At 52.7% G+C, this 25,858-nt stretch overlaps 6 protein-coding genes across 6 annotated transcripts; 4 read left to right on the top strand and 2 right to left on the bottom strand.

The window, feature by feature from the left end:
• Window positions 1-2,011: 2,011 nt before the first annotated feature.
• Window positions 2,012-2,227, bottom strand: CCOS01_03165 (uncharacterized protein; the record flags this gene model as incomplete). The annotated part of the gene is made up of 1 exon (XM_060451351.1): window positions 2,012-2,227. The coding sequence occupies one exon, from the start codon at window positions 2,225-2,227 to the stop codon at window positions 2,012-2,014; it is 216 nt and encodes a 71-aa protein (XP_060317616.1).
• A 762-nt stretch (window positions 2,228-2,989) lies between these two features.
• CCOS01_03164 (glycerophosphoryl diester phosphodiesterase) lies at window positions 2,990-6,728 on the top strand (the record flags this gene model as incomplete). Its single annotated transcript, XM_060451350.1, has 4 exons — window positions 2,990-3,006; window positions 3,149-3,267; window positions 3,327-6,526; window positions 6,588-6,728. 4 exons carry the CDS (start codon window positions 2,990-2,992, stop codon window positions 6,726-6,728), a joined length of 3,477 nt encoding a protein of 1,158 aa, XP_060317615.1.
• Window positions 6,729-8,669: 1,941 nt separating this feature from the next.
• Window positions 8,670-10,475, top strand: CCOS01_03163 (uncharacterized protein; the record flags this gene model as incomplete). The annotated part of the gene is made up of 4 exons (XM_060451349.1): window positions 8,670-8,883; window positions 8,952-9,044; window positions 9,113-9,571; window positions 9,913-10,475. The coding sequence occupies 4 exons, from the start codon at window positions 8,670-8,672 to the stop codon at window positions 10,473-10,475; spliced, it is 1,329 nt and encodes a 442-aa protein (XP_060317614.1).
• Window positions 10,476-11,272: 797 nt separating this feature from the next.
• Window positions 11,273-12,418, bottom strand: CCOS01_03162 (NAD dependent epimerase/dehydratase; the record flags this gene model as incomplete). The annotated part of the gene is made up of 2 exons (XM_060451348.1): window positions 11,273-12,276; window positions 12,397-12,418. The coding sequence occupies 2 exons, from the start codon at window positions 12,416-12,418 to the stop codon at window positions 11,273-11,275; spliced, it is 1,026 nt and encodes a 341-aa protein (XP_060317613.1).
• A 1,971-nt stretch (window positions 12,419-14,389) lies between these two features.
• Window positions 14,390-15,142, top strand: CCOS01_03161 (uncharacterized protein; the record flags this gene model as incomplete). Its single annotated transcript, XM_060451347.1, has 1 exon — window positions 14,390-15,142. The coding sequence occupies one exon, from the start codon at window positions 14,390-14,392 to the stop codon at window positions 15,140-15,142; it is 753 nt and encodes a 250-aa protein (XP_060317612.1).
• A 3,305-nt stretch (window positions 15,143-18,447) lies between these two features.
• Window positions 18,448-20,229, top strand: CCOS01_03160 (uncharacterized protein; the record flags this gene model as incomplete). Its single annotated transcript, XM_060451346.1, has 3 exons — window positions 18,448-18,730; window positions 18,790-18,823; window positions 18,876-20,229. 3 exons carry the CDS (start codon window positions 18,448-18,450, stop codon window positions 20,227-20,229), a joined length of 1,671 nt encoding a protein of 556 aa, XP_060317611.1.
• Window positions 20,230-25,858: the final 5,629 nt, after the last annotated feature.

Below are 25,858 nucleotides of genomic sequence, written 5' to 3'. Positions count from 1 at the left end.
TCGGTCGCAAGTCTTTGACACTGCGCGGCAAGAGGGTTGCGGCCCCGAGCGTTTGGCAAACCGGGATTGACTTTGTTGGGGTAGTCACGAGTGATATCATTGTAATATAATTTGAGGCGGGGGACAGAACAAAAGAGGAATGCGGATACAACACGTGAAGCAAGCTTGCTTGGATCTGACTTTGGGTGACAGTCAAAAGGAGAAACTATCGGGTAGGAAGAGGGTTCAAGTAAAGGTATCTTTTACCTCATTTGGAGATTGGTTGAGGCTACTGATTCGCCGAGATGTAGAGGCTTCGTCAGAGGGACGAACTTGAAAGCAAAAGGCCATATCAGTTCAAGAGACGCTTTGAGCCGCAAGTGTGAAAAAAACCATTGATCTCAGGAATTGGAGAGTCTAAATTAGTTAGGGTGGGCGTGAAAATGGTCCTATTTGGCCGTTGCGCTATTACCCCGTACTCTTTTGGTAATAAGTTGTCAACTCTTGATTCACGCAAAAAGGCTGAAGACTCTTCCCCAAGTTGGTCGCACAGGCGCAAAGCTAAAGGAAAGGAATTTATGAGCAGGCCAATGTGACATTGTAACTTCTTCCCCGTGGATCGCCGTTGGGCCCTTGCTGGTCAGTCGTCACTCGAGTTCCATCGGCGTTATACCCGCGAGGGCCATTGACAATTTTTTGGCTAGTCAGCAGTAAAGTGACTTAGCAGCTCCGTGAGAGCCGAATTGGTATCAAGCAAGAGGCCACCAATTCCTCTCATTATCAACCAATATTTTGCAAACTGTACGAACAGAGGAATGGATGCCGGGATGCCGAGGTCTTCTGCCCTGGCCAAAGTGACCAGGTGACAGGACCCCTAAAAAAAACCAAAACTTGGAACATGCATCGCGGAACCAGATCTGAGTGGGGTCTGGTGTAGGTCATTCCTGGGGCCGCGATGAATTTGGACCAGTCACTTGTATGCGCAAGAGTCAGGACTCTCAAGGGGTACCCGTTCCTAGGTACGCACAGTAATAGAGCCAGCGCGCAAAAAGGTATGGACGTATGTTTAGAAGCATGCGGGTGCACTTTTCTCTTCCAACGGCGGCCAAAACGTGCAGTTTGACCGGACAGATACCGATGTCGGTTTCAGGGTCCTTCCCGCCTTCGGCGAGTCCTCCGGGGGTAGGAAAAGGTCATGAGGACGGACGACCTGACAAGCGTGCGAGGCGGTCTGGAATTTTTAGACAGCCCATCTGACCCGGCGTGCCGGGAGGGCTGCTCGAATGTGAGATGAGATGTGTCCCGGGACGCGGCCCCGACTCGCCTCAGGCCCTTCAGCCCAGTGAGCCAACCTCTACACAGTACGGAGTAAGTACCTAACCTTGCGCAGAGGTGGGAGCGCGGAGCGCGGTGCAGTGCACTAAGTGATTAGAATTGGTTTATGAGATACTAGTGAACGGTACAGGCTCACTTGCGGTGCACCACCATCGGTCGGTAGGGCATACACGTGTAAATGATCAATTGAGCCAGCAAGGTCAGCATGCGACTCTTTTCATCCCTCCTTCCACTCTGTGACGTGAGCTTTCCCAACTGTACCTTTTACAGGCAGCGGAAGAGAAGAGAAAAGGACGGGATAGCCAGTGTTGGTGCTACATCAACGGCGGGGTGATCATGGACAGGCCGGCCAGCTGAAGCCGTGGTGGGGCGAGCATCCCGTGACTTGGCGAATCAAACAGGGGCGGCGCTCCACGGGCGGTCAACGGCGGCTTCCAAGTGGCTGACTTCACCGACCGGATAACGCCACACCTCGAGCTGTTTTGGACAGTGTTCTTTCTCTCATTTCAAAGGCAGGAAGGAACCTTACTGTGTATGTTTTTTGCTGGGTTGCCATTGCCATTTGCTGTGCCTGAGTGCCTGCGTGCCTGCCGTCACGTTCAGAAGCGACTGGTGCTGGGTGGTGGAAGGTGGTTTGGGTGTCTCAGGTACCTCCCGACCGTGTCTCGAGTCGTCGCGCCGGGGCTCGGCAGTACCCTCAACAGCGCGAACTGGCGTGTGGGGTACCTGACGACCGACAAAGAGGTACGGCGTGCCAAGGCCCCGGATACCATGCGGCCGCTGTGGAGGTTGAGATGAGCTCACACCTCCCACACCTCTTCTTTTCTCCTGGTGTCCTGCTCGTGCTAGGTCCTGCTGCAGTATGGTGAAGTGCTGAGGTACCAGAGGTGCAGACCTGGAAGTACTGTTGCATGCTTCCGTCACTTGTCAATCCACTCTCTCCTTGCGCCGGTCGGTCTGAAGTTCTGGTTCATTCATACATAATCCCCCTCCAACCCACTGATGCTCTCCTAAAGGGGGCCCAGATCTTTTTTTCTCATTCTTCTTCCCTTTGGATTCTGTAGAGGTGTATTCGGTAAGCCAGTCATTGGACAAATACCAAATACCGTACGGGATACGCCATCTCAGTCACTGCTTCTCCGCCCTTTTTCAGTCAATGGCGAGCTGGATGTGGAGCTCCTTGAACCTGGAAAAACCGACGGGACTCTCGTGACTGACTGACTGAGCGACCTCGACTTCTGGATCCTCTCTTTTCGTGTCGCGACAAAGAAGAAGCGGATAGTGCCTTCTGTAACTCAAGTCTTCTCCGGTACACTGACGTGGATTCGTTTCTTCTTCAAGTCTTTGGCACCTTCTCCAACTCACCGCATTCACAACCTCACCTCACCTCTTACAACAAACCTCCGACCGTCATCAACTTATCCCCCAGCCAAAATCACGACCACCTACGAGAACTGAGAAAAAGAGAGAATGTGTGATTGCGGCTGCGAGTCTATCTGCCTCTAAGCAGCCGTTTAGCATCATCATTCACTCTTGTCGTCTTATTTTCTCGTCAGCACCTTATCTGTTGCCGCAGCATTCTTTCAAAAGCTGTATCGCCTAGACAGTATCACTACCAACCGACGCCACAGCGTCACATCCAATCCCTGATAACGGACTCAGACATCATTTCAGCATGAAGTTCGGCAGAAAGTGCGCCTTCCTCCCCATCCCTCTCTCTCACCCTTGCCGCTTCACCCGACAGAAACCGATATCTCTGCTATTTTTGACCTTGCCTTTACTTTACCTGACCGCCTTGTTATTTCATGGAAAATTATGCTTACGCTGTCTGCAGTCTCCCCCGCAACCAAGTCCCCGAGTGGGCGGCCTTCTACATCAATTACAAGGGCCTGAAGAAGTTGATCAAGGCCGCGGCGCAATCGGCCAAGAACGGAGAGACGGTGGATCTTGCAGGTGGGCGGACTTGGACCGGACCGTGAGGGCGCAGCCCATCCCCTGACCACATCTTGCAGAATTCTTCTTTGCCCTGGATCGTAATCTCGAAGACGTCGACTCTTTCTACAACCGCAAGCTTGGCGAGGCCGTCCGCCGTCTCAGTCTGTTGCGCGACCGCTATGGCCGCGTTCCCGACGTCGTCTCCAACCTCGACGAGGATGAGACCGAGGAGCTCATGGGCGCTCTCTACGAGATGCGCATCATGCTGAGAAACCTCAATTGGTTCGCCGAGATCAACCGCAGAGGCTTCGTCAAAATCACAAAGAAGCTCGACAAGAAGCTCCCCGAGACGGCTTCCCAGCACCGATACATCTCGACAAAAGTCGACCCCTTGCCGTTTGCTAAGGACACCACGAGCACACGCCTCCTCACTGAGATTAACAAATGGATCTCCGCTCTGGGTGACGCCCGCAACGTTGACGACTCCAAGTCAGACAGGTCAGTGCGGTCTCTAGGCCGCGCATCATCCAAGGCCATGTTGACTTTGTCGCAAAACCTACTCGATACTCTAGAGCAGGCCATCCGTAACGACAATGTCGACTCACTCAAGGCCGGACTGGACGAGGGCAACGTGACGGGTGAGCAGTCTTCTCAGAGCTTGCTTCTCAACCTCCTGCAGCGTTCCATTGCTGCGAGATCCAAGGCGAGCATCGCCTATCTTATCGAGCAGCTGCCGTCCATTTATGAGCCCGAGGACATCAACCACCGCAACTGCATTCACCGACTTGTCATTCACATTGGCAGAACCAAGTCGTCTGATCCCGACAATGAGCCGAAGTCGTATCCTTTCCCGATCGGCACTCAGTTCACTTCTCACGACCTCCAGCCTGCAGTCTCGCAGGCTGTGGTTCCCCGCGCACTCAATCAAAACGAGACGAAGCTGCTCGGCAAAGATGACGAGGCTGTCCAGATTCTCATGTACCTACTCGACACTCTCAAGCCTGAGCACAGAGATGCGCTCACCGCCAGAGACTCCTTTGGACGCCTGCCGCTTCACTATGCCGCCCGTTTCGGCTTCGTCGTCGTGTGCCAGGTCATCATGGCCAAGATGCAGGAGTGGGGTCAATTCAACGTTGAGAATGGCATCGATGCCCCCGAGTGGCAGGATAATGAGGGATATGCTCCTTTGCACCTGAGTGTCGTGGGTGGACATCCACTGACCACCAAGGCCCTTCTTCAGGGCGAAAACTGGCAGGGTGTGAGTGTCAGGAAGGCCGAGATGAGACGAACGGTATCCAAATCCGGTGCAGTTCTCGCTATGGCCACCAAGTCCAACTACAAGGTCATTGTCGAGATGCTCGTTGAAGCTGGAGTCGACATCAACTGGCAGGATAAGACGGGTGAAACCGCTCTGCACCTTGCCGCCCGATTCGGCCACGATGAAATTGCAAAGTCGCTGATTGCCGGCACCGACGAACAGAAAGCCGACCTTGAGATTGCAGAGAACACCTACGCCTGGACTCCGCTCCATGTCGCCGCTGTTGACGGTCACTTGTCGATAGTACAACTGCTGGTTGATTCTGGCGCGGTTGTCGCCAAGGCCGACTCATCTGGTTGGACCGCCAAGGAACACGCTGCCCTGCGTGGTCATCTCGACATTGCCAGGCTCATCGCCACTCAAGCCGAGTCTGAGATTGTCCAGCCTACGAATAATCTCAAGATTTCCAATGAGAGCTCCCCTCGATCCTCGTCTCCCGAGAACATGTCTTCGATCGATGGTCGCAAGTCAAATGGTGCTATTCGTCCCGTTGAGCCGGTCAAAACCTTTGGTCATCGATACCTTACCGATCAGAGCATGGTTCTCGTCAGTCTCGGATCCATGGATATGCGCAAGAATATCGAGGCCGTCAAACTCGACCGCGTTCCCTTGACCGAGGCCCACTTGACCGAACTCGACACCGCCTTGTCTATTGTCGTGTCGGCCACTGGCGCCAAGGGAGAGCCCACCATTGTTGACTTGCCTGTACACGAGACCATCTCCACAGAGCCTATCGTTTTCACTTCGGCGGACCCTTCCCAGGTCAAGCTGATGTTTGACATTGTCCCAACTTACTCTGGAAACGAGAAGAACAAGATTGGACGTGGTGTGGCCCTGTTGTCTTCCATCAGGCCGACACTTGGCACTAAGCGCATGAACCTCCAGGGTGATGTCTGTGTGCCGATTTTGGCCAACAACTTGGATGTCATTGGCACTGTCAACTTTAACTTCCTGGTTGTCACGCCATTCTCGCATCCCAACATGGAAATCAACTCCCAGCAGACCTACTGGAAGAAGCTAGCTTCAACGATGGTCATTGGTCACCGCGGCATGGGTAAGAACATGACGAGCAACAAGTCTCTCCAGCTTGGAGAGAACACGGTACCTTCATTCATCGCAGCAGCCAACCTAGGTGCGCAGTACGTCGAATTCGATGTTCAGCTTACCAAGGACCATGTCCCGGTTATTTACCATGACTTCCTTGTCAGTGAGACGGGTATCGATGCCCCGGTTCATACCTTGACCCTGGAGCAGTTTTTGCACATCAACCCCGACTCAAACCGCACCAATGGTGTCAACAACGGTGTCAACGCAGTCAATGAGAGAATCGAGCGCGTGAGAAACAACGCACCTGGCCCTAGACAGCGGTCTTTGTCCATGGGCTACGCTGGTGATGGCCTCAACGGACACAGCGAAGAGCGCATGAAGCACACTCGCGACTTCAAGAACAAGGGCTACAAAGCCAACTCCAGAGGCAACTTCATTCAAGCTCCATTTGCCACATTGGAGGACTTGTTCCGACAGCTCCCCGAGCACATCGGCTTCAACATTGAGATGAAGTACCCCATGCTCCACGAGAGCGAGGAGCAGGAGATGGATACTTACGCCGTCGAGCTCAACTCCTTCTGTGACACTGTACTGTCCAAGGTCTATGATCTTGCTGGCAACAGGCACATTATCTTCAGCTCCTTCAATCCGGACATTTGTCTTTGCTTGACTTTCAAGCAGCCTTCCATCCCCATCATGTTCTTGACGGATGCGGGCACCTGCCCTGTCGGTGATATCAGAGCGTCCTCTCTTCAAGAGGCGATTCGTTTCGCTAGCCGATGGAACTTGATTGGTATTGTCAGTGCCGCCGAGCCGCTCATTAACAGCCCCCGGCTGGTGCGCGTCGTCAAGGAAAGCGGTCTGCTGTGTGTCAGTTACGGTACATTGAACAACAACCCCATCATGGTCCAGGTAAGTCTGCATGGTCTGACATGTGATACGGATGGAAAGTGATGCTAACTATTTCTTGCAGCGCCAGGTGAAGGAAGGCATCGATGCAGTCATCGTGGACAACGTCCTCGCCATTAGGAAGGGCCTGACGACGACCGAGGCCGAAGTTCTCAAGGGTACTGGCGAAGACCTTGAGGAGGGATCCGAGGGTGATTCAGCTTAGAGGAAAGCATATGAGTGCGGTTTTCGGTTCCACAGTACGGGAAGAACTGAGTGTGTGTGTGTGTGTGTGTGTGAGAAAGAGAGAGAGAGATACATATTTTACATGGCATAGCGCGCCGGAGGGAAAAGTGGCATTCCAGCTGGTCGACTGTGTTTCGACAAGCTTTCAACATTAAGGGAAAAGAGCTGAAGAGGCTTAAACAGCCTCTTGCAACCCGTGACAGGTTTTTGAGGGTAGATTATGAACAATACAGTGAGCGACCCCACGTGGCCCTGCTCATTTATCGTACCGACATCCATTGCCGAGATGTGATTCAGGTGCAACCTGTTGAGAGGGGGCGGTCTTCACTTGCAACTTCTGTAGAGGCTGATTCCGACATGTCCAACAGACTACCTTGCCCGTTCTTTCTGCATGGTCTCACTCGTTTTGAAGTCTAGGTATCAAGCTTGGCCCCTGTCTCGCCTCACCGAATGATACTGACTCTAATCGGTTGTGGTTTTTTGTTTCACAACTACCGACTACGAAGAGTTCACTTTACCCATCACGCCCATCCAACCCAGCGCAGCGCGAACGAACCAGCACAAATCTGAACTCGCATGTTCGATCTTTCTTCCCCAAGATTATTCCGATTTTGCGATTTTAACAACCTGGGTAATCATGTGTAGCCCCACCCATCCACCACAGCTCCACAGCTCCAACGTCAACCCGCCACAAACCCTGGAACCGCTTCCTCGTCGAAATTTTGCAAATTGAGGGATATAATTACACATCCACCCATCACTGTCAACCACCCAGCATCGAGATAAGTTCGATTCGGGATCATCTGCGTCGATGGTTTAGTGGTAAAATTCTCCGTTGCCATCCAAGCAGCGTCGGGGAGCCGGGGGTTCGATTCCCCCTCGACGCAATTCTTTTGCTGATATGAAGGATATGTTGATTTTGGGACAGTGGGTATGCTTTTGCGGCATTGTTCTTTGATCCTGGGTACTATCCTTCAGCTTAGGAGATTACCGTAGGGTCATCCTTGGCAATGTCCCTGAAGTCGAGAGTTGCTGAGTTCGTCCTCGATGATACGCAAGGAGCAACGTTTTCCTGCCCTGTTGAGGTGAGTGGTTTCAAGTCTCTCGTCATTTAGTGGTGAGAACATCTTGTAAAGTGTACCATATGTGAACCGCAAAGGCTATGCCTGCTGTGTACAGGAATAAATATCATTAGTTAACGTTGCTGTCGGAAACCATTATCTGTTAATCAGATGGCCTATGGGAGATCTCAGGACTCAAACCCGGTGACCTCGTCTCTTCTTCAGTGTAAAGCAAACATCCATCAGTCTAATTTTTCTTCCCGAAGAAAGACTCACCGTTGAACCCCAAAACCCGGGTACCGACATCTTCGTGTAACCGTCGTGAGGCACACCGCCTCCTCCTCAACAGCAAGACCAAACATGACATCGGATGGCCTTATCCAAAGAGTTTGTAGTACTTGACTTCCTCGCCTTCACATCCAAGTCACGAGTTTCTTTTGTATTCTTAGAAGAAGGCCTGATCGGGTCTCGGCCGTGGGCCTCACATGAGCAGCCCTCTCCCTCGTCCTACCTCGACCACCGCCTTTTTCCCCACGTCATCAGGCTTGAGGTATCCCCATCATATCTCGCATTCCACACAAGAAAGCTATTTTTTTGCTCGTGAGTTCTCTGTTGCCTTGATTTGCCTCGCGGGTGGTTGCTCACCGACTTTATGCGGACTTTGAAGAAGGCGTTTTGGTTCGCAGTTTAAAAGCCCGGGGGGACTAATACTGAGCAACGTTTTCCCCCTTCGTCTTCATTTTCTCTTCAGGTTTCCGGCACATTGAGTCAGATCTTTTGAATAAACTCTTCTCTCCGGATCTGCGTACAAAAATCAGATACTCCATTACATCGATTGATCAGAGTCACAGGAGCTCACCATGAGTAGAAGAAAGAGACTCACGCCTCAGGAGTTGGAGAGACTATGCAGCTACGCAACGCCCGCGGGTCGGTGTCCCTATTCCAGGGTGACCTTGACGAGAGATGGAAACCGCTATCCATCTCGATTCTGCAAGCTCCATTGCTGCAAGAAGATTGATAATAACGCTGCGTGTTTGAACATGAGGACTAACAATAGGGGATATTGTCAACAACGTACGTCGCCCCTGAACCTCGAGGATATCATAGTACCCCTGAAATATGATCACTGATCCTTTTGCTAGATCTTCTATGCCAAGGCATGATGAATGATGCTAGATGCAACAACTACATCAAGAACTACGATCCCAAAGAGTTTAGGTACTGTTCCCAGTATCGTACGTCTGCCCATCTCTCATTCTCTACCCTAGCATAAGCCTCCATCATCCATCTAACAACCATCCAGACAACTGCATCCAACAAGGCTGCGCAAACCAGCGCAACCACCCCAACGGCACCGACTACAGATACTGTCCAGACCACCGCTGCGATCACCAAGACTGCACAAACCCGAAATCCCCTCCATCCTCCTTCTGCGCCTCCCACACCTGCGCCGCACCCTCTTGCCTAGCCCGCTGCCCCGGCGCGACAGGCGACGCCCACGACCCCTCCCGCCACTGCGACCGCCACCGCATGTGCGCCGCGCCCGGCTGCCGGCGCTTTGCCCACGTCAACGAGCACGGCGTCCCCTCGGCCCACTGCGGCGAGCACCACTGCCGATTCGAGCAGCAGCCGCCGTGCGGCAACGCGAGGGCGGCGGGCGCCGGCGAGGGGACGTGCTTGGCGCATACCTGCGAGGAGAGGGGCTGCGGGAGGATCAAGACGAGGTATATGCCGGATGCGGGCGGCGTGGCGGGACGGTATTGTAAGAGGCACGAGTGTGATCGGGAGGGGTGCTGGGAGAGGAAGTGGGAGGGGAGTAGTTTTTGCGTGAGGCATAAGTGTGCGAGGAGGGATTGTGAGAGGGATGGGGCGTTTGGGGATTACTGTGATCGGCATAGGATTTGTGGCACGCCTGGGTGTGGGAGGTTTCGACATGTGGATGGGGAGAACGTGAGGGACATGTGCGAGGAGCGTGAGTTCTGCCCCCTCTTCTCTTCTTCTCCTCTTGCCGTTTCTCGATACTCGGCCCCTGAACCCCTGACCTCGACTCTGGTTATTCTTCGAGTCCCCCCCAGAGCAAGTAAGCTGACTTCATCATTCCAGACCTGGCAACCCGCTGCCGCAGAGCAGGTTGCGACGCCCGCGTCGTCGAAGGGGGTACCCTCTGCCTAGACCACACCTGCCGAGACCGCAGCTGCCAAAACGAGCGGTCCGCCCTGGGCCGCTACTGTACCGACCACAAGTGCTCCGTCCAGGGCTGCCAGCAGCTCCGCGAGACGGTCGTCCTGTCGCAGACGATGATGATGCTGGGCGTGCTGAGCCTCAACCTGCCGCTATCGCCGTACTGCCGGGCTCACGTGTGCGGTCAGGAGGGCTGCGCGGAGCCGGCGGCGGGCGGCGTGAATGGGGGTGGTTCGCGGTATTGTCTTGCGCACGCGAGGTGTCGGAGGCCGGGGTGTGGGAATGGGGTCGAGGTGAGGGGACGGGATGGTAGTTTGTGTGAGGAGCATAATCGGCTTGGGGGCGGGTGGATGGGGAGGAGGGGGATGTTGGATCCTGATGCGTATGGATGGGGTGGTGGTGGTGGTGGAGGAGGAGGAGGAGGCGGTGGTGGTGGGCAGCATTGGCCTGGATTTGGACCTTGGGGGGTGAATGCCACTATTTAGAAGATTTTGAAGCACTGGAGGCTATTTGGCATAAGTTTGGTTGTGGTTTCTTGCAATAAAAGTTTTGACTATTGGCAATATGAGATCCATGAACTGGTTCTGATCATGAGCTTACAGCCTCCGGACCCTGCGAGTAAGATGGTTCTCATGAAGAGACGAATTGCTGTCTGGTTGTTTGGTTTTGGCATTGTTAGAATATTATCCGTTTCGGAGTATCTAACCTCAAGGATGAATTTGTTCTTGGACTCTTCCGTTTGCCTCGCTCCTTTCCCTGAGGCAGTTGTCCGGGCAGCCATGGGCCAAGGGTATATTCCCCTTCCTCAGTCCCAACTCTGTCACAAGCACAGCAGCGCCCATCTAGGTCGGCGAGGTCAGGTCAAGCTGTGTACCAGGTGGTCAAGCGGTCTAATAAATTGAATACTACAATGAAGTCAGAGTCCGGGTTGACTGAGGGGCGACCTGTTTGAGTCCGGGCAGGGGCGTGAATTATAAGGTCAGTATTCCCCTCCTATGCGTTCGTTTCTTTTTTAATCCTCGTTTCTCTATTCTAGTAGTATAGTATAACTCAAAACGAATTCACGATTGCAAAAGACTAAGGGCAGAGAGAAGCGACCTCTGTCGTCGCATGTTTGATAAAATATCTAGGATATCAGGCACAAAGAGTGAAAATACTCAGTGAAATAGGACGGCACTACGCAAAGCAACACACGACCATTTCACGTACATCAGTCATGAGGCTGTTGAAAGATTCTTGTCTTACGTATTCGTTATCTCTTGCGAAGTTATATGGCAGCAGTCTAGATCCCGAACTCCTTGATATCCTTGACCAAATCAGTGATGCTCTCCTCCAGGCTCTTCCACTTGATCCCCAGAATCTTCTCCGTCGCGCTGTTGTCGTACCCGTACACCTTATCCTTGGGCGGCAGCTCCCCGCCCTTGGTGCCTTCCGCAGGCAACCTTTCCTTCAGCTCGGGGAAGTTCTTCCTCACCACCTGCGCAATCTCGGCGTTGCTGAACCATCCGGCCGTCGTGAAGAGCCTCTTGCCGCCGGCCTCTGGCTTCTCCAGCGCCAAAATGTGCGAGAGCGCCAGGTCTCGCACGTCGATCCAGAGGTACGCCGCGCCCGTCGGCGCCACGGCGTCCTTCCACTTGCCCTTGACTAGGTCTACGACGCGCTCGTTGGAGGTGTTGATGCTGGCGAGGTCCGCAAAGTGGTGCACCACGGGGCCCAGCACGAGGGGGGGAGTGAGCGTGACGAGGTCGAAGCCGGGCTTCTCGTCCTGTACGAAATCCCACGCGGCCTTTTCGGCGAGCTTCTTGGAGGCACGGTACGCCGTCGCGGGACTGCGCCCGATATCTTCGACGGTGACGGGGTTCCAGAACTCCTCGGTGAAGATGGTGTTGGGGTCCTCCGTCTTGGCCTCGTCAATGACGGACGCGAAGCTCGAGGTGACAACCACCCTCTTGACGCCCGGCGCCTCCCGCTTGAGGGCCTTGAGGATGGCCGTGGTGCCGACGACGGCCGGGTCGATGAGTTCCTTTTGGGCGTCGGTCCACTTGAAGTGGAAGGGGCTGGCGGTGTGCAGGACGGCCTCGAGGCCGGGGGTCTTGACGACCTCGTCAAAGGCGTCGGGGCGCGCAATATCCGGGACGATGGCGACGTGGAGGCGGGAGGCGCCGAGGTCCTTGTGGGCGTCGCGGATGCGCTGGGCCTTGTCCTCTGAGCGGACGGTCGTCACGACGGAGTGGCCGCGCGCGAGGAGCTGTTCGAGGATGTGGGCGGCGATGAAGCCGGAGCCACCTGGTGATGTGTTAGTGTATTGTGTTCTGGAGTCGCATTGAGAGCTTCTCGCCCGCAGGAGAGAAGCGGTTTGCTGTGGAGGGTGCTGGGAGTGCGGCCGTGATCTCACTCGTCATTTACCTGTAAGGAGAATCTTGGTCATTTTGTCGTTTGTATATCTCAATGGCTCTCAATGGCTGTTCTTGAATGTTTCTAATTAGTATGGATGAGTCAATGTTGCGGCTTCAATGATTCTTCGTATCAAACGTATTGAATTTCTAACTTTACTCAGACACATTGAACCCTTTTATCCTTCCCTCAGGTACAGCTCGACCCCTCCATCACCCAAGACGCCGTCACTTTACCCCTCCATTGCATGATGATTAACAACCCCCAACCAATGCCCCGCTCTCTCGACCCCCGCGCACCCACCACACTTGTACTGCATAATTCCATTCAGGTCCCAACGCGGGTTGCGTGGGGCACCAAAAGCGTCGCGTCATCCCAGTCTTCCAGGGCGCCATCGATTCGCTCATCTCCTCGCAGGTGGTCCGGCCCCGATTACTTCGGCTAGCGATGTAAGCACCAACATCGCCATCCATGATGTGCGAGACTTCAATGTTGTGCGGGGGGGCGCGGGCAGGCATCTTAACCCGGAGGACAAGAGGCTGCGGGATGCGGCTGAATCCCTGGGTTTCGGCATAGATGATAGCTATACCTCCTCGAGGGACCGTGAGGCGGAAGGGTTGATAGGAGGGCCCTTGGTTGGCCTACGCCTCTCGGGCGAACATGGCAAGGATCCAGGGGATGGGGCTGGCCATGCTGACGAGTACTGGGGGTTTTGACTTCTTCTTTTGTATCGGGTTGGTCTAAATAGGTCTGTTTTGACGGAAAGGAAGTTGGTAAGTACCTATCCTCACTCAGGGAACCGATATCTACAGCCTAGACTTACCGAGAAGAGGTTGGAGATTGATCGAGGCGCAGCAGACCTTTACCTAGAGTGAAAGTGAAATTTAAGGTTGAAATCGATGTGACTTAAATCATCTGCTGTAGAGAACGGAGGTGCGATTTCGAAAGGCCTGAGGTAGGGCAGGCACGGTAGACGGGGGCTAACGCGGCAGGAGCTCAACAGACGGGAGACCCACCTTACCGGCAGCCGGCGCTCCGATACTTTGCATTGGGTATCTCAAGAATCTTGCCCTGCCTGATGGCACTTAGGTACCTTAGGCAATATCATGATGGCATGCGACTGTGGAAGGCAGGCATCACATAAGCGTGGGCACCAGGAGTGACGATGGCATACAGTCAAAATAGCTGGGTCCTTTGCTCCCCTGGCCTACTTCTCAACAGCCCAATTCGACACTCATTCTCATTTCCGAACTTTTCCACCATCATCATAATATTTGGACAAGACTTTAAACTGTCCCAGACAGGCGGCCTGTCTGCGACTGAAATTTCATTTCTCGAGACTCATTCTACCAGACCCCACCGACATGGATAGCACCTAGTCAAGCAGCCTGCAAAGCTCCTTCCTACTGTCAACCAAACTCGCGATCACAGCTCAGGTAAGATGCTTTCTCTGTTCTGTAGATACCTCGCCATCTATTCCATCTTACTCGCCAGCCACTCTCTCCTTCCCTTATGTATCTCCTTCCTACTCAGGCCATTCTTGACTCTACTCCTTCCTCGCTTCACTCTTCCTTCAACCTCTTCCTTCCCCACCCTGTGCCCTTCTTACCTATCTCACTCTTCTACCTCTTCAGGCTTTTCTTCCTTTTCTCTCTCTTCATAATCTCACTACTATCCTTTCTCCCCTCAGGTTCCGTTTCACCTCTTCCGCTCTCCGTTCCTCCGTCAAGGTCCAAAGTATGTCTTATTGAGCATCGGATTTGCTCACTGTCCAGGAAAACTTTTTGATCAAGAGGCTAACTTTCATCAGCATACTTCACTCAGCTTTGACTGGCTTTGAACAGAATCAGCGACTAAGCGCCTCGCGATCCCGTCACTGACGCCCGCCAAAGTGGTAAGTTGACCTCCCCGTCACCGGAGAAATGCTTTTGAAATCTAACAAATGGTCAGTCACAAGACCGAAAAAGCCTCATCTTTACACTGGTCTCATCAATTCACCACAACCATGGCCGAAGATCCCCAAAACGATAAGCCAGTCACCGAGCATGACATCCCGTCTTGGATGAAGATCAGGGAAAGCGATCCCGCCAACGTCACGCCTTCGTCCGCTGCCATTCAGAAAGACCAAGCTTTACCAGATGACACTTCGCTGCGCAAATGTCCTTCAACCATGATCAAATGCGTCCAGGAAACTGCTGCCTCATTTCTTCCCCACGTCGAACGCAGCAATTCCATTCAGGAATTCGCGGCCAAGGCACATCAAGACTCATCGAACCAGAAAGAGCAACTACTGCAAGGTGGCCCTAGATGCCTCAATGAGACCTACTCGAAAAGGATGGAAACGACCATCCTTCACATTGACTACGTCGAGATACTAGTCGACTTCCTCGTTTCTCTACTCGACTTGGAGAAGTGGCACCTCGTCATTGGCGAATTGTGGTTCTGTGCAAAGCCTTCGGGTGATGTCAAGTTTGCCAAAGAGAATCTTACTGGCCTCGGAGGAGACGACAGTGGTGTCTATCACATCCACTCGTCAGACCCGCACACCGAGACGTTGTGGTCGATGGCACTGAATGCTGCTGAGGTCTGGGCACGTACTAACGGTCTGGATAATGCGTCTCATACTTTATACGTGACCCTCAAGCAATGGCCATTGGAATCAGAATACCCATACTATGCGGACCTGAGCCACCTTCAACGCTTGCTTGCCCGTGTGAGGGCCGAATCGATAACAGAGACAATAACAAGAGCATCCTGAAGATTCCGGGGGCGATCTGTGAGATCGGCACGACAGAAGTGGTATTACGCGACACAAGTCTCTTCACCAAGTATCTGGAGGGAAACATCAGACTCTTCGTTCAAAAGGTCGAGTCGCGTTCTAAAGGAAAGAAACTGCCGCTGGCGGGCCACTGGACATAGCGAGATACTGCCTGTAATGCCAATTAATTGAAGAAAGGCATTAATTATCCTTTTCAGAGTTCATTATGCCTGTGCCCCTGCCGTAAAAAGAAACCTGCAGTTGAAAGTGTCAAAAGGAAACTGCTTACGCCAGCCATACGCAGCTTCCGGTTTACTTGGAGTCTTGATTCCAAATCCAGCTCCAACAAGAATAATCACCGCCTCTGCTAGATCGACATATTCCTATAAAATAAGAAGCCTTGCTTGCCCCGTTCAGAAGGCCTTCGACGGGAGGTTGCATAAGCACACATCGCTCAGCTAACGCCCTCCTCGAAAATAAAGGACCGGCACGTTCGCTGCAGCCTGGTGGAGCGGAGCTGAGCCAGCAAACATCATGGAAACCCGTCGGATTCACTGCAGCCTCCCGCCAGGCGGCGCGCCATTTACTTACCACCCCTTGTTTCCGACGGCTCCTCAAATCCGGGCGAAACTTGCTTTGGAGTCAAATGGCTGAAGGAATTGGCGCTTTTCCTCCGAGGCTGCATAAGTTCGAGGGACTTACTAGGTCTGTGGTACTTCATCGCGGAGGGAGGATTTAGGCTCTCTTGACAGACCTTCATGCTGGATTTTGATATTCGACAGAACGCAGGCTACTGTCGTCAGCATGTAGCTTTTGTTCCGATGTGGTACCCTGGCAGTCAGCTTAAGATGTGAGAAGCAGCCAGCGTAATTTTTACGCCAAGTCAGATTGTCGACCCCCTATTCTACTGCGGGATGAGAAAGCAATACGAAAGCATCTGAGAAGACCCCCGACATCTTCTAGGGTGCGCAAAGTGGCACTCACATTTCCTAACGTCTACTACTCTCCATCCAAGCTGAGGATAAGTGTATCATAGGGGTAAAAGTGCCACTCCTTGAAATACCAAGGTATGACCGCCCCGTCGTGCATGTCAGCCACCCCGGATGACTTCAGATATCTCTGAAAATCCATGCAGCCCTCGACAATCAATCTACAGCCACAGGACGCCATGCGAACACCATACCAATGAGGCATCGCCGTTGAATCTTCGCCCCAGTGTTGGGCCTTTCAGCTTCCTAGGCAGACATCACGGAAGTTTTCCCACGCGAGTTGTACGACCCTACCTTGGCCCACCTGTGCCGTGCTTCTGCTGCCGCAGTCTATACCCGATCTACAACCCGCTGGTGATCGTCCATTTGGCTCTTTCTGATCCCTCATTATTCAATCTAACCCGTCAAACTAGGTGGCGGTTGCGTTGAGTGTGAATGCTGGTCATACTTCGTGTAGCGCTCGCAACTCTAGACTTTATAGGCATAATCTCCGTTTCGTCCTGCATGTTCTCTTGGTCTCCTAGTGTAGATGCTGATTAATTTATTTATGCCGAGACAACACCAAGGCAAGGGTCTATATGACGCGAGTGCGACGGCTGCAGGCATGAATTACTATCTCAAGCCGAGAACCAACCGGTTTTGACACGATGCCCAGGCTTCTAGAAGGTGATGAGCTGCTGACCCAGAAAACGCTTCTTTTCCCTCCAGCCTTCCAAGTCAGATGAGAAAAATCGACAGATTATCACTCCTCGACTGCAATTATGGCTTCGTAGTCTTTGCTAAGCCATCCCACTCGCGACGGGACGTCATGGGCAACAAGCTTGTGCGACAGTCTATTACCGATAAACTCTCCTTCAAGCACCCGACACACCCGAACGGATCAAGAGTCATAAGTAGTTCATCAAAGTGGCATGCAAAGAATAAGGTCATGACCAAGCTGAACCACGAGTACAACCGCGCTAACCGACCCTGGAAGGCATCTCGCGGAAGTCTGACAACGAATCCGTGGGAGCTCGCGTACGATGAAAAATCATTGGTTTCCGAACCCGTGATACCTTGGTCTGTGTTCTTCAGCGAACGCCGCCAGATGGTGCCCGGCCCGGTTCGTAGTACCCCTCACCATTCACTCGTCCCGGGCAAAAACACCTTTACTAGGAAAGATGGCTACACCCATCCCGTATAAGGTTAGTACTTTAGTCGGCTAGCTTGAACGGGCCGTCTTCGAACAAGACTGCCGATCAAGAGAGGAGACGAAAAGGGGGCAGGGGCGAGAAGATCTGGGTGCCGTACTGCTAGTGTATCCTCCGTATGGATGAGGTCGCGAAATGCTGTCCTCGCCGCGGTGCTTCCTGTTGGGTTTCGTGCGAAGTAGGGCCGTTCGTGACACGGAAGCCCCATAGATGCAGGTCCAATCGCAGAACCTATGAGCATCTTTTGTTCCAGGACTGACTCCATCGAACGAAATGAGGTGAAAGACTTCTCGGGTGGCATCTCAGCGAGCGGAATGTCCATCTTTGAGAGACTTGAAGAATACGAGCTTTGGTGGACGCCGAAACGGTATCGCTTCTCTTCAAGGGGATGTCAGCTCCCCTCCTGGACCCCCTTGTTGATGCAGAATCTTCAAGTACGCACAACACGGAGGTAAGAATCTCGAAGCTAGTGAGTACTGCAGAATCCGAGCCTGTTCTCCAGGCCAATAGGGCTATCTTGAGTTTCTATTTGGGGCGGGTTTACGGCCAGCTTTTGTCAATCTGTTAAGTCCTGGCTTACTCTCTCTAACACGGTTGCGGGCCACTCGGGTACGTGCATATGTCTCTCTTCCAACAGTCTCTTGAGGCTGTACGACGTTGACTACGTGCAAAAGGCCATGGAGTCCGGGAGCGTACAGATACAGTGCGGTGTAGCCACCACGGTGATGCTTGGCCAGTCCCTCCCGACACCTTGTCCGCCTCTTTTCACTTCACCGAGCCTCCTGTGTGAGCTGCCCCGTATTTCTAGAAAGTAGACATGGTATATATCAAAGATATGGACGCCTTGCTGAAGATGTAAGCCCCTCGTCAAATATTGCGTTTGAGTTCTGGTCAAGTTGATGCCACACATCACTCCCACATTTGCCAAGCCCATTCACGCAAGGAGCCTTCACAAGCTCAGCTGAGCTGCCATTGAGAGAGTGGTCATCTGTCTCACCTGACCTGAAAGCCTCTCATCCACGGACTCACAAGACACTATACTCACGGCTACACTCGCCCGAGACGAAGTACAAACCCGCCTTGCCGTCCATCACAGCCCTGCTGAACTGGGGTTCATCCATCGACCATGGAAACGGGGGAAGATGATCATCCGGAGCTGGACAAGAAAGAGGAGGCATGGGGATCAGTGGCGAGCAATGTTTCGGATCCGCAAAAATGCATCGAGGAGTGTCGAGCCCAGGTCCTGGCAAGGGTAGTACCTGGCTTTAATGGATCGAGGTACAATGAGGTTTGCAAGCATCTGCTAGCAGACGATGAGGACGCGAAGAACACTTTATGGGAGTTGTATTGCTGCGATGCGACTGAATGCGGGGTTCACTTAAGTGGAAAACCAGAGCTGGGACAGGATCGTGAGTAGAGAGACAGCTCTTGATATTCTGTTGTCGTATGGCTTCTGACTTCAGCTCAGCCAGCGTAAATCTGGTTATTAATGTATGTCAAGGGTAAGTCGGCCCCTCTCGAGTTTTGCCCTTCTTAACTGACTCTAGAGCTCAGTATCTTTGCACCAGTAATCAAAGACCCAGGACCTCCCCCGGATGACTCCATCTGTCCGATATCGTTGAACGGACCGTTTATCAATACGGACATGAGACCGTCGTACAAGACGGATTCAAGAAGTAGAGAACCGTTATTCACAGACTTCGGGATAATGGCCACGGTCCCGCCGGAAGTCATGCCATCGGCTGCATCATCGACTGCATCGTCGACCTCAAAAACGTCGGCACACTTAACAACATCAGCGACGGCATACCCGACATCCTTCATACCACTCGCGAATCAGTCTCAAACCCATCGAAAAGATGGGCTACCCACGGGAACCAAAGTCGCCATCGGCACGTCTTCCGCCATAGCATTCCTCGCCATCATAGCCTTCGTCATATGCCTGTTCCGCCGTCGCTCACGGAACGCCTACGACCACAGCCTAAAGAGCGAGATCGGGCATCCCAATCCCCAGCCAGACACATCGCCCACGCCCCTTTCGAGCCACTTGTACGCTATACGTGAAGGCATCCGGACTCCTCTGACACCTCCACCCCGTCTACAGCAACGACGACTGCTTTCCACCCACGTGAGCCTCGAGAGACCGAGCATCAACATCAATGTCTCCATCCCAGAAACTCCTCTCGGCGCCTCGGTCGAAAAGGCAGGCGTCTTCTCATCGTCTCCCCTCTCGACACCCACGCCCACAGCTACCAACAGAGTCCCTCCTAAATATGACCGCTCCACCAAGCCGTACTACGGCGTTTCTCCGCCGCCGAATACATTTAGTCAAGGCACTGGCGGTAGTCCCCTATCCTCCGGAAAGACGTCGAGCATAAGCAGCGCGGCGAGCGGTCGCACCGCCACCACCGTATCCAACGTCTCGAGCATTGCCCCGCGCCTCACGCCCTCTTCGTGGCCGATGCGGCCTCCGAGGCCTCACGAGAAACGGCTGCTGATACCGGATCTAGTGTGTCCTGGTCCTTCACCAGCCTGCTCGCTTCCTCCGGCACCTCCCGGGAGCCCCTCGAGTCCCGTGTCCTTTCACAAAAAATTGCTACTGCAGCAGCTGCAACAGCAGCAGAAACGGGGGGATGATTTCGATGGTGTCAGCGCTGCTGTCAGCAACGGATGGGTTCCTCCGCGAAATCCGGCGCGGGGCGTGGTGCTGGAGAAGGAGTCGAGGGATCTGTGCGAGTTAACAGAGACGTATGCGAGAGAGTCGCGAGAGAGGAGTAGCTGGGGAAGCTGGAGTATCGGAGGTGGAGGGACTGGTGTTGGGGCGAGTTCGGTGCAAAAGGGGGGCGGGAGTGTGAATAGTCCCGTGTTGGAGGAGGCGGATCTGGAGAAGATAGGCGGGCGGTATTGAGTCTATGATGTTACCGATGATGGTATGATGTGAAAGTTAATCTCTTGAGGTGAGTTCCCGTGTTGGTGTGTTATTGCGCTGGGAGGTGGATTTGCGATATGCGCGGTCTGGTACCGACTAGGTAGCTGGCTGATCGGTAGCCGGGAGAAGATCTCGGCATGGCGTTGTCATTTGAATGAGATACGTCTTGCTACCCTAGATATTTTTATTCCGTTCCAATTCATCAATGTCTATCTCTAATGAGACTGATGGTATTATGTAAATACAGAATTCTCGCCACACATGAAAGTCAAGTTTGATATATGTCTTGATCGAGAATCACTCACCCACGCCACAATCCCACAACCTAATTTGAGGTGATGTATAGGGCTGTTATTCATTTCTCAGACTATATTCATATCACTCGCGTATTCTTGTGTCTGGCTCATGGAGTCTGTCAAGTCCGCCACGTCTTTGGATGCCAACATGGACATCACAATACCCTCAATCTACCACATACGACCATACCCATTGGAAAATTCGGGATCCCGTCCGCTCTCCCATAGACAAGCCAATGAGGGCCGGATTAGTAGTTGGGTCGGTGACGACCAGCGAATACCTGGTGTTGTATGTTTTTTGGTGTTTCCACGAGTTTATTTCTCGTGATGTGCGGCCCTACAGAGCGACTGGTGGGTGACGATAGTGGTGACCTATTTGGCTTACACATGGGGCACGAGTATTCTTAATAATATCCTGACGCCAAGTACGGTATTAATTTCTTTTAGTTAAGTCTATTCTGTCTTATTTTGCGTCTGCATGTTGACTTTATGTCGTGCGAGGGCGCTGCTTTGTAGACATGATGCTTACACAGTCTTCACATATCTACCGACCTTGAATTGTTTATTGCCAAATTGCATCTAATTACCGGTGAATTTGACAGTCTTTTCTTGAGGAAGGTATGCTATAAGACAACAGTCCTTCAGGGAATTATTTGCTAGCAGCAACAAATATTTTATAGTTGCAGTCTTGACAGTCGCTTCTCTTGACTACAGGCAAGTCTCATGTAGTAGTTGTCCTTTCCATCATTGCATAGCCTTCTGAAGCCCTCACTATAGGCGCCATTGACTTGTGGATGGGCGTCTTCCCTCCATGTCCTGCCATGACATGCGAAACGCCCTTTCCATTCTGGCAACCCTCCTGGAAACCCTTCCCGCAAGTTGGAGGGCAAGAGTAACCACGTGACAGGAATTGGCTGCCGGTGGCTAAATCTACGTCGCATTGGAGCAGGCACTGACGAAACTGTAGTTTGCCTCATGAACAGTAGCTGCCGTCTTCCGCGTACCATTCTCTTCTGCTTCTTCCTTGACATCATTCAACACCACCAACCATAATAATTACCACTGTCCGTACCAAGTCTTTCTTATCTCGACAGAAACATCCCTAACGAGCCAAACCAGTTTCAGCCTGAGGCCGACGGAAGACTCGCCGAATTACCCAGAACAGGTTTGGTTCCAACTTCCAGCATGCTATGTGGCTATCGACGAACCATGGCAGCCAGCCGTTGGGGCCAAGTAGTGGTACAATTCGTTACTTCGTTCTCGCCAAACCAAAGAAAATGCGAAGTCTGTTTTGCTTTTTCACCAACAGCTCTTCTCGTGTCCAGAAGCGACAAGTGACAGGTCAGCAGACATGAAGAGACATGATTGAGACAAATCAACTAATATCAAGCGGCTTTAAAGGTCTGGGCCGGGTTCAAGAAAAAGCAAACATTGGACAAGCAGGCACCAACGCCAGATTACCGCTGCCGTAGCACAGTGTCGATCTAGAAGATACATACGGAAATATTTCTTTTTCTACAAGCAACCACCATCTGAACGAGCAACGGCCCCCGGCCTGTCAGATTCCCATGGTACGATTGTGTGGCTCCGGACGGTTGGCAACGGTTTTCGTCAGTTTGACAACACCTTGTTGTGACCGGTCCGGCAACTTCCCCGTGGTGACCCGATGCAGCATTGGTGATAACGTCGGGATGGTTACTGAACCGCGTCCGGTCTGCTACCGGAATCACACCTCCCTGCATCCAGAAATCCGACAGCTCGTCTTCCAATGATACAAACAGTTGGCAATGAGGAGGTGCGGTTGATCTACTAGCCTATGCGACCGGGGTTGTTGACAAGCAAACACACCTATCATGGGCACTCGTCTTTCATCACACGGAAGAGGTTTTCCCCCCCCCCCCCCCCATATCTAGTCCACAAGTCGTATCTTGGAACTGCAATCGACTCTATCCCGCCCCCATCGGTACCAGCTCTGCTTACGCACTGCAAGATTGGCTCGATCGCCACCAAAGACGAGCCCTTGTGGACGGCAATCTGCAACCATGGTACTGAACCGATCGAAATCAACATCCGACAGACACTTCGCGTACTTCATACTGGGCAGCCAATCGACAGATCCCCAGCTCATGGTTTTGCTTTTTCTGATTACCAAGTAGCAAGGATGTCCGGAAGCGAATAGGCTAATGCGTTCCAGATATTTGGTCAGATATCAATTCTCCATCCTCACTCATCAAGGGAATGAAGTGCACCCGACAAATGAGATTTGAGAGACAACAACTCTCTACCCTTTTAGTCACATATCAGATGGTTTGTCGTAGAGTCCAATATGTTCACCCTGCAACTCAAGTCAAACATACCCACACAACATCGCACTCGACCGAAAAGGCACGCGGGGCGTGAGACGACTTTGAAGGGGAGGTTCACTTTTTCTGCAAGATCCTGCAGGACGATCTGTTTCCTTTGCATCTGCAATGCATCATGGGAGTGTCGCCGTCATCATCTTGCTTCTTTCTGCAAGGAGTGGACTTCGATTAAATGGTCTCACCTGGCACGATCGGCCAGGGTAAGACGAGAGACATCGCCATTGAAGCCTCAACACACATCACGGGTGCCGCAGGGCCTGGCCCACGAAATTTGCTTCCCGTCCACAAGTCTGGACCAGAGCCACCTAGAAACGCTCGAAAAGCAAAATCTCAGAACGACATGGTGGGCCCCGTCGTTTCTTTGGAGAGATGGTGGCCGACTTACACGTATTGACGTGCGAGACCAACAGGTCTCTGCTCATGGCCATCGCACGATGTAGCATGCAGATCCATTTACAGACGAGACACTCATGCGACCGTCTTGCCAAATTGGGGGTTTCCTGCTAGGGAGGATTGACAAGCAAGGACAGATTCAAGATCTTCATCAATTTGCTTCTGCAGGCTCTTTCCTACAACACCAAGAAAGCGTTCCCCGCCCCCAGCTACAATATTCGGCATTCACATGGCCTTCGTTGACCCATCAAGCGGGTTCGGCACTCTGATGGTGGTCACCGGACTCCCCTCTGATGATGATCGGCATGCTCCGGTTCGGCAACACGGCGGGAGGTCGGTCTTGGCTGGATCCGCCGGCCGAATCAGCCGGGTGCCCACCGTAGAACAGTTTTGTCCAGTGCTGGATATCGCACTACTCCTCGGATCCATGTCAGTCTATTGGGTTGTGTTCTTCGAATCTTAGAACATCAGTCATTTGGTCTAGTCTTCGGTGGGCTCGGGCGATCGGAAACCTACACAGCAAATCCCCGCTTCTGCAACTTGGGACGAAGCTGTCTCACGGTGCATCTCATACCCGAGTTGTTGCATTAGGTAGTGTCAGCCTCGCCCGAGAAATCATCGGCTTAAACTCGATGACAGACCCGTCAAACAACTTTTGTAATGACCAACAAGCTTCTCATGCGGTTTTCCCTGGACCAATCTGCCTCCAGAATCGGCCCCTCAGGAGTTCGCCAAGCGTCACAGCACAAGCGTCACAGTTCGCTGGCCTTAGTCTCAATGTGGAAGTGAGCTGAGCTCTTCAGATCTGGCACCGGAAAGTAAACCGCCACCAAAATGTTTTCCATAGGTGTTTGACCTGAGACTGACCCGTCCGAAACGGCTAGCGACTTCTTTCAGAGGCTTGCCCACGACTAGTCTGTCATCGTTTCCTGTCTTACCAACTTATTCGGAGCTTAGCTCGCGAAAGTCTCGACTCAGTTCCAAATTTGATGAAGTCCTTCACCTAGACCAGTTTAGTGCCTTGTGCACATAGTTGCAATTGATCATGATGGGCGACGTTAGAGATGACGCAGCCACGCCGGACTTCACCCTAACTGATTAGCTCTTCCAGTCATATTTGCAGCTGCGGCAATGTGCTTGATTGACGTTCATCACAAGCTTCGATCTGGTCACGGAATCCCTGACGCAGTCAATCGGATCCAGGCAATAGCGAGTCGGTGTAGCATTCATGTCCGCGTCGAGCCCGAGTATGCCGGACTCTGTCGAAAGATGTCTAAAATTTCGGCCGAGTGTCTTCATGTGAGCATTCAAGCAATCGGAAGGCATATCCATGAAATTCGCATGGCAGCATGGTGTGGCTGGCCTCCACTTCACAGCCAAGCCTGGCGAGGATATTGGCTCGGATGATAGCTTCCATGAGGAGACCCCAGGGCGCCGTCGTCGGAGTGGTCTTTCAGCAGTGCCTCCCTGAGCCTCTCACGATGAGCAAAGTCGGCTTGTTACGTTATGGAACCTCGCTGGTTCAGGTACAAGCAGTTTGCAGAATGGAGGTACGGGTACATGGCGAGTCTGGCCAAGTGTAGCCTCTGGTTATGGCTACAATGGCCCGGCTAGGCAGGTGGCTGAGATGCTCATCTACCGCAACACCCGTGAGCATAGACCTGAGAAAGGCCCCCATCGTCCAGGTTGTCGAAGCCCCTCATGGCGACGAAAGTCATCACGAGGTAACAATCAGTGTTATGGGGCATCGCGGTGGACATTCGTCCCTGTAAGCAGGGCATTTCACAGCAACCGATGCCGCTAGAAGATCTGCTCTTAGCACGTCGATCATCTACCGCCCAGCGAGGCTTCATCGTCACTTACCCTAGAGACGACTTACATACGCTGTGACACTCGAGATTGCGTCAATTCCCGGTTTATCATAGGCAAGTATAAGCAGGGGCGTTGAAAGTGAGGTGATTCGTTGTTTGACTGACACGTGAAATTATTGTGCAAGGGCATAACGGATAGAATGGAATGCTGATCTCGACAACAACATCATTTGAGCTGGTCAGAATGAGACACCGGATCAAGGCACAAATCAGAGCTGCAGGTACAGGATATTGCAGAGAAGGGATTGCCTGTCTCCAGCCGGTCAACTCAAAGGTGCCTAGGCCTCTGCCGGCCGGAGGAAACCTAGGCTCCCAGTCCTCATTGGGGGCGAGGATCCCTTGAGTCAGGAACCTTGTAAGAGGCCTGGAAACCCGCAGGGAGATTGCTTGCTGAAGATTTTATAGCGGTTTCGGGCCACTCTGCGACTCGTGTGTTCGACACCGGAAGACAATGATTTGCAACCACTTGGGGGAAGTCTAAGACTCAACCTGAAGCGGTTTTCCTACGCGCCAATTCGCCATCATTGTGGCCATCAACAGATCATCAGCAGACGTCTAGCTTCGGAGAGAGAATCGCCATATCCGGTGGACTGCACCGAAGCGAGACGATTATGGCGGAAGTTGCCTTGATCGTGATGCCATTCGGCATTCAGAGTTCGCCCTCACATGAAAGCCGCCCGCGGCT

Source organism: Colletotrichum costaricense (genome assembly GCF_030867565.1).
Source record: "Colletotrichum costaricense strain IMI 309622 chromosome Unknown Scaffold_3.1, whole genome shotgun sequence".
NCBI classification, from domain to species: domain Eukaryota; kingdom Fungi; phylum Ascomycota; class Sordariomycetes; order Glomerellales; family Glomerellaceae; genus Colletotrichum; species Colletotrichum costaricense.
The sequence above is the reverse complement of the archived record's forward strand: the minus strand, read 5'-3'. Positions and strand labels throughout refer to the sequence as shown.